We start from the raw sequence: 21,304 nt of genomic DNA on the forward strand, positions 1-21,304 counted from the left end.
ATTTGTGACACATCTGTATCCTCTATCCTCAGACGAGTATAAGAGTAAGGTGGTCTGCGAGGAGGAGAGGATGAGGCTGAGCTGCAAACGGGGGATGCAGATCGCCGTTTACTCCGCCATGTTTGGCCGAACTCAACAGGGCACCCTGGAGTGTCCCCTGCACCACAGGAGGGCCCCGTCAGTAGGTGAGGCCCCTTCTCACTTTCAGACTGGTGGAGATTTGTCATAGCTTTTAATACAAATTGGTTAGAAATGATTTCTTATTTGTAAATTACATGTCATGTCTGTAAACATTCAAACTGTAAAGTGTAAACTTAATTTTGGCTTGCAAACACATGACCTGTTTTGATTGTTACAAAAGGTATATAAATATGATGGACATAACTGACCTGATACCTATTTAAAATAGTTGAATAATGATGTTAACTTGGAACGTTTTAAAGGTCACCTATCATGCAATATTTAGGCAATAGCATAGGTCTCAGATATATATAAAAAACATGTCTATGAAGTGTTTTGCTCAAAATACCAAACAGATCACCCATTCTAGCCATGCCTCATATCCCTCTGTTTCACTTCCTGTTACTAAAGTGCTGATTCGGGTATAAAGCTTCTTTTTTTTTTAAAAGAGGGGGCATAGCTTAAGCCTGTTCATGCGGGACCCGGCAGATACTGTCTAAAATAAATGCTGCGGTGATGAAACGTCAAAACCACATCAAGGATTATTTCTGAAACATTATGGAGCTCAAAGGCTTTCTCTCTTGCCGGTTTACCACAAGGTGAGTTCCTTTTTATGTCCTGCTTCTTCACACACATGCTCTCTGCAGTACTGGTTAGCTCTGAGTGTTAGCGATGCTTGCTAATGTAAACAAAGGCCATATTACGTCCAAAACACATCGGGCATTGATTCTGATCCACGTGGGACCACCTCGTGGGTGACATCCGATATGATGTAAATAAAGTCATATCGGATGGCAAATCTAGATCAGCTCGTTGTAGCCCTGTTTTTCAGAGATTTGCGCACGGAGGAAAAGAGAGAGGGTTTTATTTTCTGACACTTTGTGAGTTCCCTGACATGCCGGGGACCAGAGATGGAGTACTCGAGTCCTGGATTCGGACTCGAGTGCCGATTTTCGGGACTCGTGACTCGACTCTGACTCGCGCACTGATTGACGCGACTCGGACTTGGACTCGTGAATTCTCGTGCACGATGACTTGGACTCGGACTCGTGAATTCTCGCGTACGCTGACTTGGACTCGGACTCGAGTCCAAGCTTTATATTTGTATAGCACCTATTACAAGAAATGTAGCCAAAGCTTCACAGCAGTTCAATAGACAGATTAGTATAACATGACAGGATAAAAGCAATGTAGTGGAGCAGCTACATTTCAACACATATATCCACGAAGATTAATACATGAAGACTTGTGACTCAGACTTGACATGGACTCTTCTTAGGTGACTTGGACTCGGACTTGAACACAGGTAATGATGACTCGGACTCGACTCGGACACTCCTTGGGTGACTCAGACTTGGACTCAGACTCGACTACGACTCTCCCTTGGTGACTCGGACTTGGACTCGAACTCGAAGAGTGGTGACTCAAGAGTGACTTGGACTCGTGAATTGGCGACTTGACTACAACACTGCCGGGGACACATATTTATGTATAAAAGACATCAAAAAGTGCATTTTGCACGATAGGTCCCCTTCAATTTATTTTCACAAAGGTAACACACTAATACTTAAAATTACAAATCGTTATCCTAATGACGTCAGACTAAGTAGTGACTAAATAGCTTTTTGATTTATTGGATTTCTCACTGAATTAAACTGCACAAATACTTCCAACACATACTGTATTTTTCCATGTGCATATAAATAAATCAAAGTCAAGTTTAACCTCACTTGGGCTTCATTACATTTAGTAAATGGCAGTCATGGTATAGCTTTAGGCTACAGTTACCTCTTCACAAAGTTAATTCCTTTTACTGTATTCCTATCAGTTCACCTTATGCTTAGAGGTCTGGGAAGAGGTGATAATCATATTAACACCAATACTGTTTGACATTATTATGATTCACTCTATTCCTAGCATTAGTCTTTGGGTCAGAGTGAGGTCAGGACGAATGAGATTTTCTTACTTGAAGACACAAGCGGGGAATGCAAATCGAGTCTGCTTGCGTTTTCATGCTGTTAAAAGGTCTTGTCTTGCTAATGTACTTATACATATTAATGATTCAGGAGGAGTAGCATACCAGGCGTTATTATGCATCCAGCAGATGGAAAATGAAATGTTTTAATTGATGAGTTTTACTCGTCAGGGCTCGAGTACCTACAAACCACACAGACAAATACAAACGCTGGCAGCCTCATAACTCCTGGCTTCATGAATTTCTTTAACTTGAGTGATATTGCCTCGAGATGCTGTTGTGGTTTGACAGATTTTATAATTTCCTCTACAGCTTCTCAGTCACAGGGGCTCTTGAGCAAACACTTGCCTGCCACTGGATGTCAACGGTTTACTCTTTCCCTCTGCGATTACTCATTGATAATTTTTACTTTTACAAACATATCACTATTTGGAATTTCTCCATCTTGTTATAAAAGCAAACTAAGATATATAAAACCACCACTTAAACTCGTAGACACACACAAACATGCACACACACATTGCCAGAGGAAATGGGCTGGAATGTAGATCAGGTGTCTCTGTCATCTAAAGCGCAGAGTTTGGCCCGCAGAAAAGGGACAGTATTGAGTTCCCTCGAAGTATGTGTGTGTGTGTGTGTGTGTGTGTGCACACATGTGTGATTACTTGGGATATCCAGATGTACCCTCGCCCTTGTTTAGGGGAATGTTAATGACTCTAAGCTTGGATCCATGACAAGTATTAGCATAACCGTAGCTACCATGGTGGCCCTGGCCTCTGCTGCCGGCTCATTTATTTGGCTTCCACCTTTTGTTTCGTTAATGTGTAGAGGGAAGTGTACATAATGTTGTAAATAAGTAGCCCGAGCAGGTATAAGTTAACTGATGTGTGCTTGAAAAAAGGTGTGTTTTTAGTTGTGAAGGAAGTCTAAATTTGGGATTCTCAATTCCAACAATGCACCACGAACTTGCCCTGAAGTGTGTGTTTGTGTGTGTATGACAGAGGTGACACAAAGGGTCGAAAGTCTGACACAGGCGTCAGTCACCGGGTAATCAGAGACAGATATAAAGAAAGGCATTGTGTGGATGTGTCTGTGTGTGTATTCTATATGAGCATTGAGGACTGCTTTGAAGCAACCTCAGCCGGTCCTCCACTCGCAGGTGGACCAGGAATGTGCGACAGGTAGGTGAGTAAGGGCTGGCCTGAGATCTGGTTTCAGACTCAGGATTAAATACAGTAGCCGAGTTCTCCAAGCATTGATGGAAAATGGACTACTGTTACAGTTGTACAAAGGCCAGATTAGAGCAGAGGAGAAGTTGTGCTTACTGTCAAGTCTCATGTTAACCTTGTGTGTGTTTACAGGAACTCACATGCACACAAACGCCTTGTCGTTATCAACTCTGCCAAAGAGGGTTTTTTGTTTGTATGTCTGGCAGGAGTACAGAGAAACAACTGGCCCTATTTTCATGGAAGAAGGAAGTTGTGCCAAATAACCTCTTTATATTTACCAGTGTATTCCGCATTAAGTGCTTTATTTTTCACTCACAAAAACAGCGTTGGCAGAGGTCTGCGTACTCTGAATGCCCTTCTATTACAGCGTGTTTCTCTATCTCTCTATCCCACACACATGCATACACACTCACACTCCCACTAACACCTCCTCAGGCTGTTCCAGACAGTCTAGTGGAGCCCTGGTGGGATTTCCCCTGTCAGCCACCTCTTTGATGTGGCTCCCGTGTCACCAGGGTCAGGAAGCGAGGGTGTTTTGAGTGACAGTTCAGACACACACCGTTGATTACTTTTTAAATTGTCTTCCCTCTTTTTTGCCCGCCCGTCAAAGTTTGTCTGCGGCCTCGCATGCGTGAGTGTGTGTTTGTGGATAGAATAATTTTGGGCTTGACGGTTTCATTATGCGTAAGTTTGTTTTGAACCTATTTTGATTTTATGTCTCCTAACATGAGTGTTTGATTGCGCCAAAAAAGTTGGTTATAGTAATCTTCCTAAACCGCACCACTCTGGCAAACTCTCTACTGCCTGAGGTGGCTGCACCTGCCCAGTGAAATATGCTTAATGTTAGAAAGACATTACAGCGAGTAGCATCAGGAAATCATTATAGACGATTTATTTTCTGATATCCCTTCAAGCATTTTCCTGACATCTACAAGTTCTGTTTTAGCCAAAGACTAGTGTTGCAATTAAACAGAAGATACCTGCCAAATAGAGTTGGGCTTTTCGACATTAATCGAAAAGAAAGTATCTTTTGGAGGAGGTTTTTACTCTTTTATAGCTTATGAGCAATTCTCCACCATAGAGAGTTGAAGAGAGCCACTATCCGGTTGCGTGTTGAATCCAAAGCCCTTGACAAGTACAACAGACAAAACAAGTGCATACGCAGGCATGTGCGCACAGAAGTAAGACCTCTTTGATGTCGTCTGCTCCTTGGATTTTGGGGTGGGGTGGGAGTAGTGGAGTTGGACAGGTCTTGGCGGTGATGGAGAATCCTCAAAGCAAAGGGGCCTGCTTCAGCCCTCCTCTCTCATCTGCCCCATTACCATCACACACACCTCCTGACATCTAAATAGCCCCCCCATGCTTGGCATCCAGGGTCTCAGACCGCTTCTGTTCTTCTTCTTTTTTTTAAGGCCACTGCGCTTTCACTTTTGGGTTTCCTTTAGACACAGCTAATGTTTGAAACTGAGGCACGAGATGGCTGGTGTCTCATGTGATCACCGCAGCTTTTAAAAGCCCAACAGGCACAGCTGCTGGTCAGATGTAACACTTGGCTTTAAGAAGTCTGTTCCAGTTGTTAGGGTGCAGTCCGCTTCCCTGTAACCCTATCTGCGTTCTCTCTAACTTTGATGCAAACAGAACAGATAAGTAGCAGGATGTTGGTGTGTTTTCGACTAGATTAGATAAAATACGGTTCTGTGTGGTTTCAACCTGTCCTATAGTCCAGCTAAAGTAGAAGAGGATTTCAGTCAGTTAATTCTTTAATGCCAACTTTTTTACTGAACTTCTCTAGAACAACATACCTGATGTTTGTATTACAGCTACCAAGAACATCAGTGTTTTTCAGGATAACAGATTCATGCAAGGTTTAAGGCATAACGTCACTGCTGTTTGGAATTCAGATCTGGTGTTTAAATATATGAAGCTACATGTTCTCATGTATAACACATAAGTGACTCTGATTGAAAAATAGCTTGCTATCAGCTTACAAACACAGCTGAAAATAGTATTTGTATGTGTGTTGTGCTGGACACTAAATATGAATATGCTCTGCTCCTTCACTTCACTGTGTCACAGTGAAATTAAATCCTGCAAATACTACTTTCATAGTAAATGTGTGTGTGGGAGAGCCGTCTCAAGTTCATTAATGGCATTCACAGAAATCACTGCAGTGTGCAGGTCTGTTAGCCCTATCACAACATGTTAGAGTCACTTTTCTCTCAAAGAAAGACTTGTAATCCCACAACAGTCACTTAAACCCACCTATCAAATGATACGTTTCTCAGGTGAGTCAGAGCGAGTGCTTTTTTTTGTCCTCCCATTGTCTTGGAAATTCCAGGGAAGGTGTGCGGGGGTGGAAAACCTGGAGGATTGTTATGAAGCGTAGCTGAGGGAGTTTTCTGGGAAAGGTTGCTGTGTGTGTCTGTGTTTATGTGTTTGCAGGTGTGTCGGGGGGGTTGTGTGTCTGGATGTGTATGTGCTCAGTGGTGTTTTTGTTGGTCACAAGAGCTACTATTTGAAGATGTTATTGTCACGCTGTTTCCTTATGAAATGATAATATTATGTAAGAATAGTTCTGTGGAAACTGGACACGAGCCAATTCTGACGATGTTTTCACGCAAGATGGATGTATAACGGATGACTGATGTGACAAACTGAGCTGAGCAGCCAAGTGGGGCTGCTGGTACGGGGCAGCATATCAACACACACACCTCAAAACATGCAAGATGGATAGAAGACATAAACGGAGGATTTCACAATCTAGAAGTGCTCAGATTTAGCAGGTGTCAGTGACTTTTGACAAGCTGTGGGCGATCAACGGGTCATTTAAAGGAAGGTTTTCGCTTTTTGTCTTATTTCGTTTTCTGTGATCAGATATGAGGGAGAATAAGTGTGTGTTTGTCAATAAAGCTCCTCCCTTTCCATCAGTCACTGCTTCTTCTGACTGTGGACCTTCTCTTCTGAACCATAGGCCGGTCCTTGTTGGCCGCATGGAGGAAAGAGGGTGGCAGCACAGGCTCTGAGGTGGTTGGGGGGCAAAGGTTAGAGGTATGAGGGGTTATTCATGCTCTGTGTGTGTGAGAGAGAAGACTGTGTATGCTTGTCTGTCTGTATTAAAGTCGCTAATGTGAGCCAGAGGAGGTCAGACCCTGAGGAATGCTCTTTTAAACTGCAGAGAAATGTGTGTGTGTATGTGAGCACGGTTGGGCAAAGAATAAATACGTGTGTGTGTCTCCTCCTCTTGTCTCTAGAAGTCTTTATCTATCCCAGAAACCCCCACCAGATCCTCCACAGGCCCCCTGCTCAACTAATCACCCAGTCAGGGAATCAAAGCTGAAGCTAATGGGGGGGGGGGGGGGGCTGACTGTCAGAGAGGAAGTTTTTCAGCGTGGCACACCAGCTCAAACAAGCCCAGTATGAAGAGAAAAAAAGAGGGAGATTAAAGCACATCATTGTGCGGCAGCGTTGGCACATAATCACTGATATAGATACTTACATACAGAGACACACACACAAACATATCTGTACAAGTCATCGACACAAAGTTAATGGTTGAGAACGATAATAGATAAATGAGGCTACATCTTTTTAAGTCAAATATCTGATGTCATGAAACGTGTCTAAATGGCATTAATTGATTTCTTGGCGGGATGCCTCTGTCTCAGTTGTATCTCAGTCAGAGCTACAGTGATTAAAATCATTTGAGTCATTTCTTAAGAAAAAAAATATGCCAAGCTTTTGCTGGTTCCTGTGAGGAATTGAGGTATCCTTTCTCATATATGACAGTGACATGAATTTGTTTCTGACATGAGCAGAGGATGCTCAGCTAAGTGGGATAGTAACCCTATACATTTGCTATAAACATCTCTTGTACAGTTGTTCCACATATTCCTCTATGGTGGAAATGGATGCAGGCACGTATTTGACTCGTTTCTACTGAACTAAAGCACTATGAGGGGTGTGTCTGCGTGAGGTGTATAAAAGAACAGCTGCATTCAGTTCTTTGGAGACTTTCTGAGACGTGCAGCGGGGCACGTACAAAGCACCAGGGAATAAAGTTCCCCGTCACATCCATCATAGTGCCAGCAGCATTACGGAAGTTTCCTCAAATCACTGAAGACTTTTAAGTTCGATATCCGTGAATCCAACCGGTTGTGTTTAAAGTGACAGTGGGAACTGTCTAACCTTTGCTGTGTCTCTGACTGGTGATCCAGTTACACTCACTGGTTCCCACAGGATTCCCTACAAATTGCATCCTGGTTGGGAATTCCAGTGTGTCGGCTCCAGCTGGGGAGTGTCCGGTTGCCCCTTCGAACCGCGTCCGAGTGGACAGACGTTGATTCAGGTTCACATTCTTGAGAAGCTTTGATCTGGTTTTGCCGGAAATAAAGCGTGGTGGTTTGATTATGATTCTTAAAAGTCAATGAATTCCCAATGTTGATACTGTGCATGACCACTGGCTTGCCCTCTTTCGCTTCCATTTGCCCTTTGACCTGTACCATAATTCATTGTGGCCCTTGTGTGAGGAAACCCTTAACCAGCCGGGTCCCTCTACCTGTCTGATCTCTGTCTCTCTCTCTCTGGGGCCCACCGGGGCAGACGGTGCGAGAGACCAGTGTCCACTTTCAAAGGCTCGTCTCCTTGTGTTGTTTTTAGGGGTTAGATGGGCCGTGGGGGCCTGTGAGAGGCATCCGTGTGGAACCACGGCCCATCCACATTCCCACAGGACTCAGCGGGAGGTTCTCCCCACTTCATTAGCGCTCCTCACACCTCAGTTACGAGAGTCACTAAAGTTCACGAGGTGGAATAAAAAATACCGATTTCAGTAGTTAGTGTTGAAGTTTAGTTACAAGAATTACGTGTCTTGTGTCTCTGGAAACACTTTCGCCTTGTAACGCTCACTATAAAAAACACACAATAACACTACACTTTTTTTTAACCGATTGCCTTTTAAAACCTTTTATCAATCATTAGTGTCACAAAATTGCTGGTTCCAGCTTCTCAAAAGTTCTTGTTACTTTCTTCTTTATTTTATACAATGATGAAGTGAATATCTTTATCTCAATATCTCAAGTACGAGCACAGCGGTTCAGCATATCCTCTTCTGAAGTCCCGTTATTAATGTGGGAGAGGAAGGAAGTGAGAGTGGAAAAAGGAAACAGAAGAGCCTCATCTGTCCGGACAGAGGATGAGAGCTGCAGAACAAAGGGGAGCTGGCAGGTGCTTGTGCGATGATGTATGAGAGACACATCCATTACTCTGTCTGGTCCTCACAAACACACATGTTTCTCTATGTGTGTCTAATAGCGCAGTAGACCGTAATTAGCACCAAATGACAGTGTTTAATATTAACCTTCCTAGAAAACATGATTTCACAAAAGAAGGATTTTACAACTAGGTCAATTGCATTACCTTCCATCGGTATGGATGTCTTAAAATAATGCATCACTTCCTGTTCTCCCTCTTCCCGTCAGACTGCCAGTCGTCTGTGGCTCTGCAGGTTCTGACCTCCCGCTGCCAGGGAAGGAAGAGCTGTCTGGTCCGAGCCTCCAGCAGAGACTTTGGAGACCCCTGTTACTCCGGCACCAGGAAGTACCTGAACGTCATCTACACCTGTGGTGAGTCCCAAACACCTTTACTGAGGGCTTCACTTTCCTACCACCAGGGGGCGATGTCCACACACTGATCAGCTTGACTTCAGTCCTGTCTATGACGTTATAGCTTTGTTTTTCAGAAGGACTTGCTCTGAAATAGGCACTGTTTTACTCAGAGAAGAGGTATATCTCTAGGTAGGAATATGATGCTATTGGGTGCAAACTTATAAATATGTTTCTACCAGTGGACTGTAAAGATTAATATAGGACCCCACTAACCCTTTCATGGTAGCCTTAGTAAAAACACTGTGTCGTAGCTATTACTATTATTAATTTGGTGTATGTGCTTTGGCATAAGCATGGATTTAGGGAGAGGGAACCATAATCACTTTGCAGACAATACATGAGTTCTTGTTTTTAGACAGGCGAAGCACTTTATTTAATTAGAGGGAGCTTCAATGTCTCTAAACTTATTTTCACCCTCCAAAGTTTTGAGAAGAAAAACAACTTTGGCGTCATATCTTCTGTTTTGAGCTTTTTGTCTGTGTGGTACAGGGAGAATGATGGTCTTCCTTTTTATCTGTTCCCCGCCCCTGGGCTAATCCTGATCTGTCAAGGCTGTAATTCATTAACCACACACTTCCACACTTCCACACACACACACACACACACACACACACACACACACACACACACACACACACACACACACACACACACACACACACACACACACACACACACACACACACACACACACACACACACACACATACTTGCTATCCAGACATCTCCTGCACCAGGAATTGATCAATCAGCACCGTGGCCTGGAGCCTTTCATTCCCACCAAAATTGCCAGCACACAGATCCAAACGAGGGCAAATGTTACGCCTGGCATTACAATGTGATCTGATTTTAAGGCTTGGATTTGGTAAGATATGTGTCTGTTCCCACTGGGCCTGAAAATGTTGCTTACGGGACTGTTCATTAATCCTGTGTGAATTTGCATTTTCTGCTGTCTTTCTATAGCTCTTTTCGATGCTTGAATTTGCACATGGGCTGAGTTAAAATGCTCAAGTTCTGATCACACTTTATGGCTTATTTATTGTCGTTTTGAAGACCCTCCACCCTGAGTCCATTGTCTCCAGACGCTGTGTTTGTCAGATGTCTGTCGTCCATCCTTTATCTCAGCACACTGACTGCTCAGCTGTGTTTAAGGAGTCTTTGGCTCTGCCTGACCTCCCTTATCTGTCACTGATAACGCAACATGCTCTCCCGACAGCTCTGGTGCCAAGTCGGTAAATGTGTTAGGTATGTAGGATGTGAGATGGTGTAAATGTTCAACATGGCGCTGTGAGGGGCTACAGAGATGGGCTTTCTGCGCTGCGGTGGGAGTGGAGAGGGCTGAACCTGAGTAAATCAGTCTAGCTGCTGTAGACATGAAGTCACTGGTAGCTCCAGGCTCCAGCAGAGGGGTAATTTTGGGGGATCCTCTTTCATTGGTGGTCGAGTGTGTGTAGGATTGACCCCATTTGTGTCGGAGTAGGGGACAGAGGAAGTCTGTCTGCACATGATTGGTTGCATTTCTGTGCGGATTTGTATGCATGTGCAATGTTTTGTGACAACTAAAAAAGTAGTACTTACCGATAGCACAAGATGTATGGACTCATTATCTTGTAGAGGAATTTAAGAGCAATATTTCTTTTTTTTTCAAAAACTGCTTGAATGTGCGTTTATGAATTTCTATACAACTAAATAGGTTAGCATCAACCACTCTGCCTTAACCCACTTAAACTGTTCACTGTCCTCGTTTTAGTGCTATACTTTTAGGGGCCTGCCAAAAGTTGAATAACTTAAGTAACAGTGTTTTATGAGTGTATGTGTGTCTCGGTTGATGTTTGGGTTAGAGTACATGTTTGATTCATATTATGGACTGGAAATCGGCCTTGGCTTGGCTGTGATTTATAAAGCCATCAACCATCCGAGCTCCAGCTTTTTCCTCACACAGCCCCAGGGGTGGACTCACTCCTGAGCAATAACACAGCAGCAAATGGGCCGGAACCAGCCATCAGTCTCTCTGCAGATTACACACACTCCGCACAGCCGCCACTGTCAGGCTCCATTTACATCCTCTCCCCCTGGAGAAGTCCCGATGGTTTGTTTGTGAAAAAAAAGTACTTCACGAGTCCGATCACTGCTGTAAATATTGATTATTGAAGATGAAGTCTTGTAGCATTGAGTTCTGTCTTGCAAATTATGAATAGCCTTAACTTAGAAATATTTACTCTCGGTGCAACTGCTGGAGATTGATGAATGAGTCTGCTCGGGGCACTTTCTTCAAAAAGCAAGTTTCCACTACGGTTCCTTTGAAGTTTCTTTCTTGTAATGCTGTGATTGTTACTTTGTCAGGGTTTGACCTACAGCTTTTGAAGCAGCAGGAATGAAAATGAATCCATCTGTATGTTAAGTCAAGTTCTGGCTGCATGTAGTGTAAGCTTGTCTTGGTCCTATTTATACAGCTTGCTCAACCAGACCTCTGCAGCCCAACAGCATCATCCTTCCTCTGCGTTGTCAGAGCAGAGACACAGCCTGAGGCTTCTGTTTGTCTGTCTTTGAACAACAGCATTAACTTCATTCCACATGATGTGATTTATTGGTTCACACCGATCAAATCTGAGAAATAATCGTTCTCTCCTGGCTGCGTCAGAGCGCAGTCCTTTTCCTCCCTGGAGAAGTATAAAAGCTTCAGACTTTATATCAAGGCCTCTCTCTTAAACTCCCCTCCATGGCTCCCCCTCCAGAGTGTTCAGTGTGGTGTAATGGATCACCCTGAACGAGCCACACAGCCGCTGTTGAACCATGCAGAGCAGACTTTCAGGGGGGATAAGAGGTTATGGAAAGCCTAATGAACGGGTCTAATTTCTGAGGAGGAAATGGATTAATTGCGGCACTTAGCAACTGGTTAACATGGGGTCTGGGTTTGGAGGGGGCGGGGCTTACTGGATGAGGCAATTCAGGCATTTCCAACCTGGGCGTATTTTGAAGCCTCAAGATGACTAAACAAATCCTAAGTCCATTATTATCCTAAATGTGTTTTCTTCCACTATGACTTTCACCTTTATGGCTTTTGGACCGGATGCAAAAACGAATTTATGTAGCAGATGTTTTACTTTCTAACTCATCAGCAAAGTAGGGATGTTCACATTTTAGAAATAGATTGCCCTCTTTAAAGCTTCAAAGTTGATGACAGGACAAATTGGACATAGATTACAAAAATATATTTTTTAATATTATCTTGTGAACCCTATATGTATTCCTGAGACTTCAGGGATGTTTTGTATCTATGTAAGCCTTGTAAATAAAACAAAACACCGGTGATATGTTTTTTAATAACAGACTCATAGGTCTTTTAGAAAAGGAGGACAATATTCACTTTTAACACATTTAAGATAGCGACTTTGCTAATAATTCTGGGCCTTTTTGGTTTACCTGGTTTCAATATACACACAAAACTCTTACTTAAGTACATACAACATAAATATGCTGATACTATAAAATTACAAGTTGCCGAAAGTCACTTTTTGAAATGTTCTAAAGTAACACAAGTGGGTTTTCTTCTATTGTCCGGCAGGACTTACTGCAATTAAATGTCCATGTTATGCTTTCACCACTTATAGGATAGTGCAGGAGCTGCTAACTGCAGGGACTGAAAGAGGTGTGGTCAGTGGAGGAGCTGCTGGGGTTTTTAATGGACACAATCCGAGTGGTGGAGGCTCTGGAGCTGCATGTGGCTCAGGGGGGAGCTGATTTAGATGTCACAGGGGAAGATCGAGGAAGATAAATATGTAATTCACAAGCTTTAGGGTTAGGTTTATCCCAATTGGTAATGCAGACAAACACACAGACACATACACACACATATACATGCACAAAGATACTTGAGGTGCACATGTGGCCGCTGCAAGCCACACACTCCTCCGGCTCCCCTGCACACAGTCATGTCAGCAGAGGAGACTGTGGGAAGATGTTTGTTTTGGCCCGGTTGTGTGGAACTGCAGCCCGTGCAGGCAGAAACTGCTGCTGTTGGCCGTTCTCCTTTATATCTAACCCTAGAGCTGCAGGGCTGAAGGCAAACACATATGATTAGACTGTGGACACTGAAGCAAATGACCACATTTTATTGTATCTATCATGTAACACACATGCAGGTTTGCAACCAGAAAATTATATCGATTCAAATGTTTGAATATTCATATATACTCGTAGATGTATTTAGTTCATTAGGAAGTATATTCTGAAAACCTTTGCTTTGCCCTTTCGATATCCCCTGTTTTCCCTGTTTATCTTTGACATCAACTAATCTATAAAACAAACTAAAATAAATGTAATTTTAACTAATTAAATGTAGATAAACTCTTGATTCATGCATGAATACAAATGTTCAGGGTTTATAAGATTATATTTGATTTAACTTCCTAAAAACGACAGCTTATTCTAAGGTTATTCACATTTCTCGAATCAAAGAAAACACAGTTACCAAATGATGTATGATTCACTTATTATTTATTTTACTCAGGACTGAGGATTTTCCTATTTGTTTCCATGTGTTCTGTCCCTTGACTCCAGAGAGCATCTTTTGATAATAGTGTGATTTAAGAAACCCAAACAAAACACTTAAACTTTTGTTTCCATTCTAAAGCACAGTTGCAGGTATGGCTGGTTATTCCTTTATACTTGTTACTATGTTTCTTGGCAAGCTTTAATTTAACGTTGTCAGCGCTGATTGATGTGATTACGTACGACTGATCATCAACTTGTGATGTTATTGTCAACTTGATGAAGCTCTCCGGAAAAACAGTTTAAAAAAAGTGCAGAAGAGTGCATGTGAGTGCTGATGTGGCTCCTTTGAGTCTGTCACTGAACAAAGTATATTTGTTCTGTCTTGATGCCAGCATTGCCAATTGTGTTTGCTGTAATATGTTGAAGCTTGTTAGTTTGAGAAATAATAATTCCTTGAGTATGTCCTCACCTGAGTGTTCAGCCAGATGAGGTGTTGTGTACAACAAAGGGCCAAATTGAATTGTATAAAGTAGACTGTCAATCATAGGAAAATGGACTTACTTCACCCTAAAATACTTCAGGGGTTACGTCAGACTCTCCTTCATCTCTTCCCCTAGTGCAGTGGTTCTCAAACTTTTTCTGTCAGGCCCCCCCTTTGGAGGAAAAAAAAAGTCGGGCCCCCCCAACACAAATAGTCAGGCTCAGTGGCGGCGCCAGAGATTTATTTTGGGGGTATTGTGGGGTAGCTTGACGTTTCATAGAGGGTGCTCAAACATTTAGGGTTTCCCATTAATGCACCGGGCGCTACAGTGGAATGTTCTACTGCAACACTCCCCACGCATATACACAACGTACCCGTGACTGTTACAATGAAGGCTCGATAATCAGCTCACGGCATATAGGTGTAAGCAGGGGTAAAGTGCTATTTTTATAGGTGGTGTGTGGACCTCACATAGGGGGGTCCGGGGGCAAGCTTCCCCGGGAAGATTTATTTTTAAATATTGAAGTTAAAAGCATCAATCTGGTGCACTTTGAGAGCAAAATGAAGAGATCTATGGATACATCTCTCAATACAGAACTGTAAACAGATTTACTATTTCTTTATGGATATTTTACAAATCACTCCCCTTTTAAACTTTATACATTTTTTAATGTCATATAGTATTTCATACCTGTTTTTAATTTATTCTCTTATTTTTTTATAACTATAATGATCATATAAACGTGTGCCTCGGAAATAATTGTTTACATTAATGGTGACCAAAACGTTTGAGACCCACTGAGATAACACAGAGAGTCCTTTAGCTCACTGAGTCTCTCAGTCTGACAGGAGAGGACTCTCCTCCACTTTGTTGTTAGCGTAGCTCGCTAGCACCAGAAGCTAACATCAACGATCTCCGGTACCGGTGCGCTCTCTCTCTCTCTCTCGCGCACACACACAAAATGGCTTGTTCCACACACACACAGAGCCGAGCTTTAATGAAACACAGAGACCCAGACGTAATAGTACTGTACTGTATCATATTATTTTCGATTCAATAATTTTTCGAAATATGATTTTTTTTTTTTTTTTTTTTTTTTTAATAACCATTTTTCCTCCATTTTTCCTCCCCCCCCCCCCCCCCTGTCATGCCTCTGCGCCCCCCACTTTGAGAACCACTGCCCTAGTGGGTGTATTAGAGTAAAACGAACCAAGAGCCAGGGAAAGGTGTTTTTAAGAGAAGTCTTTGACCCAAGTGTGATCCGTAGTGTGTCTGATATCAATGAGTGGAGAGGCAAGCAGAAAGGAATGAAGTGGCCCCTCTGAACGGACCCTCGTAACACCAAGCTGACTCTGCAGAAAACCTGGAATAACAGCCGCAGCTGGCACTCTCAAGAAAGCACCGAGCATGTGACCTCAGCTGACCCGTGTGTGTTGGTGCGTTGCGTTAATTGTGTTAATGGTTTTCGTCCAATGCCCATAAAAGGCATAAAGTTAGATTGGTACAGTATAACATCCTCTCTAAAGTCTCTAAAGTAACTGGAAGCTGAAGCAGGGTGTGGTCTCTTTGGAGCCGGACTAACATGGAGGGAGTTTTTTTGGCGGGAACACACTGTTGCTGTGGTGTTTTGCTGACAGAGGTTGTGCTCTGCCAGCATGTTCAGTCAGCTGATGTCTGGCCCAGCACCGTGTCCCTTCCACTCACATTAGCTGCTCTCTGCTCACAAGCAACATGTAGCACCACACACACACAGTGGAACAAACACATACTGTAAAAGTGGTTGAAACATGTGGTTAAATCACATTGAATTCAGCCAGTTTCTCTCCTTCAAACACATTTGGCTATCCGCGGTGTGGTCATACATTACAAATCTGGTTTAATACGCAGGCATTGTGGTCAGTGGCCCTGAGGCAAAGCACGTAAGATGGTTAATCAGATGATAACGCCTTTTAAACCAAATGGACAAGGTGTTTAATTCCCTTTTAAGTTCTCACAGCTTCCCCGACTTGTTCCCCTTTTTTGCTCTCTTATCTTTTGCACATTTTTGGCTTATGCTGGCTTGGTTTCTGCTGGCTTACTCTGTCCCCTTCAATGTTCTCCTTTTCTTTGTCCATATCCCCCTCCCAACCTGCAAGCCCTCTGCCTTTCATCTCATCTGTCTTCCTTGTTTTCCTTCTGTCTACTTTCTGTCCACTATTTCCGACCGCGCAGACGGCGATAGCCTCGAGGTTAGAGCTGGAAGTAGACTGGTTCCTGTCCCTGACTATCAGGGGGGAAATATGAGTTTGCTCATTGGGATTGATTTAGTTACGCAGATATTATTTCATAGTGCCTTTAAGCAATCTAATAGACTGCTAAAAGCTTCCCAAGTTGTTCAGAGCCCATCACACAGGGTTTTTAATGCTGGCAGTGCCCTAATATAGCTGTATGTAACACAGCCTAGCTACTGCTGTAAAACAGTGTTCTTACCAAAATAGATCATTCAGTTATTTAAAACAGAATGTAATCCTTTAATCAGGGCTTTATTTGATATAATAAAGTTCAAATGTATCTAAATCTGTTCAAAGAAAAAGTTTATCAGCCACTTATGTACTAAAGATTAAAGACTTCAATTTCTTAAAAGCATAAAAAAAGAATAAGCGAGAGTTTGAATGTTGTTATTTTTCGTTAAACACAACATCAGGGGAAAGAAACCATGCACTCTAACCAAAAGGACTCATTATAGTTTCTGTGGTGCTTATAAAGTGTCTATCATTTGAACGGTTCAGACTTAAGCAAAAACTAAATTCCTTACTGTAAACACGTTCTAAATCACAGTAAAACACATGTGTTGTAACTTCTTATTTAGACACTTTATTCATAATTTTGCCTGTTAGTATAAAAAAACGTCCACAAATCCTTGTATCTTGTTACATACGCACGACTAATGTGAGTTAAAAAAGTGTTCTCGTTTGCTCCCCCCTGCCTGTGCTGCAGTGTTTTGTATCCATTGTGATTCACTATGTGTTGCGTTATGGTACAAAACCTTTAAAGAGTCCCTGGCCATGACAACTGGATTGTTTGCCAGCCAGACACTTTGATTCCACTATCTACAGCCTGCTTAGTAAACATGGGGAAGCGGCAGCAGAGAGCTGTACTGATACAGACAGATAACACAGGTGACTGCAGCGTGATCTGTCGGATCAGAGCCAACTCAGGGCCGCTGAGTGTGATTAACTCCATTCTGATTAACTCCGGTCTAACCTCAGAGGCTCTGTGTACAAATGTCAACATGTGCATCATCACCTGCACGATAAACCTCTGCAGAGATTATACTCTATCAAGTTTGTATAATGTGGAACAATGGTTGAATCAATGAGATTGAGTGGTGCAACGGAACTGAGTACATTTCCTCAAGTAAAGTAGAAGATATTGTGTTTATATGTAATGCTACGTTCTACTTTTATTCCTTTACATTCAGAGAAAACTACTATTTACTCCACTATATTGATTAAAACGTATAGTCATATTGCAAAAATAAAATCCTGTATAAAAACATGATTACTTTATAGAATTTCACACGTGTTAAAAAAAAAAGTCCCAATTCAGAGAGTATCATTCTTCTTAAGTATAGATGTGCAAGTGCTGATAATACAAATGATAATTCAGCATAACGAGTAATCGTGATACTCAACTCCTTCTGCAAATACTACTTTTCAATGCAAGGGTTGTACTTTTTGTGTTGCTGCTTTGACTGAGGGAAACTGGTTGAATCCTAAATGTGCTCGTTTGGATCTAGTATTGGATTGTTAAATGTATAATTATGAATGGTTAAATTATGTTTTTGTTCTGTCTGTATGTACAGTATGTGCTGCAGTCATTTCTGACTTGCAGAAATGCTCAGTTGTTAGATTTCCTTCCTTCTTTTCCTCCACTCTCTTCTCTCCGTTGTGCAGACGGTCTCATGACACTGTGGATGATCAATGTCTGCCTGGCTCAATACTGACCGCTCACTTCTACCTGACCACTGTGGCACTTCTGTGGAGGCTTTATGTCTCGTTAGCACTGATCTGTATGGGAGTGGGACGCAGAGGGCCTCCCTGATGATCATTTTGGGGTCTGTCGCTCCGCTGCCGCTAGTCAAAGCCACTTATGTCCCTGTAACTGTTCCAGCCCCCAACATATCAAGCGCTTTCCAGAGCGGAGGAATGTTCTGCGTTTGGCTTTAGGCTGTTTGTCCGCTTTAGAATTGCAGGATAATAGGAGCATGTAGTCAAGTTAACATCCACTCAGTCACATGTTTGCACACAAACACATGTATACGCATGTACAAACATAAATACACACAATAAAGCAAGCATAAATAGATTATACAGTACATGCACAAACTGAATGCACAAACAAACACAAACATCTCCCCCCCCGGCCTGTGGTTTTCCCAAATGAGCAACTGCTTCTTTGTTGGTCTGAAAACTGCAAAATAAGCAAAGCTCTGCAACACGACTCGCTGCCAAGTTTGTCGGCTTCACAGAGTCGTAAACTGCTGTTGTCGTGTCACTCTGCGCTCACGGCAAAAACGACTCATTTTTGTTATCCATCGTTCTTGTTTTCGTCTGTATGTAGAGTGTGTGGGGGGTGTAGGGGGGCAGACTAATGCTTTCCAGTCTGTGGCTGGTTTCAGTTTTCCTCCTGCGGTGGACGAGGACAGAGGGAGAGAGGAAGGGAGAGAGGGGAGAGTTAGCTTGTGTGTGTGTGTGTGTGTGGAGGGGCAGTGTAGGGGGTGAGAACCAAGTGGAGAATTCCCAGGGTGTCTTGAGCTAGAATTATAGTTCTGCAGGATACATTTAAATGTCTCTGTGGATCCATGCAGAGAACTGAGTAACTGTAGGTCTCAGAGGCTTGCAGAGGAGTCAACGTGCACACCTCATAAAACAGTTTCAGCTTTATCCACAATGACATGTCATAAACAACAACAGGAGCCAGGGGCAATGTATATAAAAACACAAGAGGCCGTTCTCATTTCATTTTAGCAGCTTTCTTTCTACATTAAGCCAAAGCACCATTTCGTTTAATTTATTAGTAGTATACATGAATTATTTTTCACATTTTGATTTGAGTCAATGCAATAGTTCAATTCAAGTCGCCCTGTGTGGTTTTGATCTCTCACAGCACATGCACGACACCAAGGAAGCACGCACATGTTGAAACTTAATACACCTTCATGATGATGTTTCACAGCCTGCCAAATAGTACCAAGATATATAGCAACAAGGCAAGAAAGGCAGAGGAGAATAAGACAGCAAGCTAGCAAACATGGATCTAAATGATTCGGTATTAAAAAAGTATTGAAAAAAACTGATTATTGTATGTTTTTTGAAAATGGGAAAGGGTAAGAATATGAAACGTTTGTATAAAGGATCATTTTGCCTATTTCTATCAAAATGGTAACAAAGAAAAAGCACATTCTTCAAGCAAACTTAAAATCGGAGACAATGTCATTGTGTACAAACATCTAAATGTCTTCCAATAAAGGTTATGAAGGAAACAATGACAAACTCCCCAAATCTGTGTCCTACATTCTGATTGGTTCTTCCAAGGAAATCAAAGTGGTAACCCACATCCACACGATACAAAATAAATATATATAACACATGTCTATACTTTTATCCATTTCACATGAAAGTACATTTTCTGGTTAATTAACCTAGATAAAATGGTTTAAAAATGTAAAAAAAAAAACAAGTATAAAACCCAACATTATAAGTAATAAAGTCCTTATTTAACTAGACATAATATAGGAACCATTTTATAAACTGTGTCTAAACACTTTGGACAGATTTATATTTTGAACTCTCATTATATGGCCATGCAGCCCCTCTGACTGTATACATGCAGCCGTGAGGAGCAGTGCTCCGGCCCTTTACACTCCACAGTCCCAGATCACCAATCTGAGCTGAATGAAATTCACAGGTCATTTCCTGGAGCTGCACGTTGACTCTTTCCCTCCCTTCCTCCCTCCCTTCCTCCCTCTCTCTCTCACACACACTCATGCGTACACTCATAGCCCCCTCCCCTCCTCCTTCCCTCCCTCTCTACCTCTCTGTGACTGCTCACTCACACAGCAGTGGGCTGTGTAGGTAGACACTACATGTCCCTGCTCCTGCCTCTCTTTCTCCCTCTTTCTCTCCCTCCCTCCCTCTCCACTCCGTTCTCTCTCCCTCGCTCTCTCCTGCTGTCACATTCCAGTTGTCTAAAGCCGGGTTTAACTTTCTCTCTCCCTGAGAGCAGGAAGGAAGGGAAACTTAAAGAGGAAAGCATTAGAAAAGCCTTATTCTCTCTGGATGGGAAGAAGAAAAGAAGAGGAAACTCTTTACAAACTCTGTTAGGCTTGAAAAGGAGGAGACCTTTTTAAAGAGGTTATCCTTTTTGTTTACTCCCTCCCTCCTTCTTTCTTTCCTTTTTTGGACTGTGCTCTCTCATGGTTGTATCCACAGTGGACTATTCACGTGAACACTTGTTTTTACGGCAAAGCCAGTCGCAGCTCTCCTGGCGGGACGAAGAGGAGGAGGAGGAGGGGGCAGTGTTTGACAAGACAGAAACAAACACACGCTCGGGGAGAAAGTTACTGCCTGGACTCTCGGAGGATTTTCCATTCAGCAATGAGTGTGTAAGTGTCACCTCGTCATATGCCTGGATACGTATTTAAATCTCCCTGCTGTGATCTGGCTTATTTTTGTTTTGTGCTGAAGTTGTTTGAGTTGTTTGAGAAGTGGGGCCAACTCTCCTGTTATCCGTCCTAATTGCTTTACACTTTGAATAGTTTAAAATAATGTCTCTGAATATTTAATCCACCTCTAAGACTGTTTTTACCTTTTGTTGTTGTGGAGTTTAAATGCCTCACCTTGCGCTGCCCTGAGGAATGTCTCGCTGTTTTGATCCCACGCTGTTTGGGATATGAGAGCGTATGAGAGGGTAAGTTGGTGCGAGTGCCTATTATTTGGAAGATGGAGTATGTGTGAAACATGAAGAAACATGTGTTGAGAGGGAGAAGTGGACCACACACTGACAGGGAACTGTAGGTTTCACGTGTGGACAGATGACAACATTGTGAGATCACCTAGATACAGTGCGCACAAAACAAGACTGATACCTGACAACACCCCACTCTGTCTCGGTACCTTTAACAGTGGAACTCGTTTTTTATGTATTCTCCTCCTCTGTGTGTGTGTGTGTGTGTGTGTGTGTGTGTGTGTGTGTGTGTGTGTGTGTGTGGTGTGTGTGTGTGTGTGTGTGTGGTGTGTGGTG

The 21,304-nt window shown here is 42.6% G+C and overlaps 1 protein-coding gene across 4 annotated transcripts in view; it reads left to right on the forward strand.

Annotated features, from left to right (window-relative positions):
- Positions 1–21,304, forward strand: part of LOC117556079 (protein eva-1 homolog A) — an 80,284-nt gene that overhangs the window by 31,543 nt on the left and 27,437 nt on the right. For 2 of the 4 annotated variants that reach the window (XM_034231230.1, XM_034231238.1), the window contains 2 exons: positions 33–185; positions 8,859–9,002. In XM_034231230.1, coding sequence (XP_034087121.1) covers positions 33–185; positions 8,859–9,002 — 297 coding nt within the window. Of the gene's footprint in view, positions 1–32; positions 186–8,858; positions 9,003–20,129; positions 20,667–20,763; positions 20,972–21,304 lie in introns of those variants that run through there. The other 2 variants (XM_034231246.1, XM_034231253.1) reach the window with 2 other exon arrangements.

The sequence above is a fragment of the Gymnodraco acuticeps genome, unplaced genomic scaffold (assembly GCF_902827175.1).
Source record: "Gymnodraco acuticeps unplaced genomic scaffold, fGymAcu1.1, whole genome shotgun sequence".
Classification (NCBI taxonomy): Eukaryota; Metazoa; Chordata; class Actinopteri; order Perciformes; family Bathydraconidae; genus Gymnodraco; species Gymnodraco acuticeps.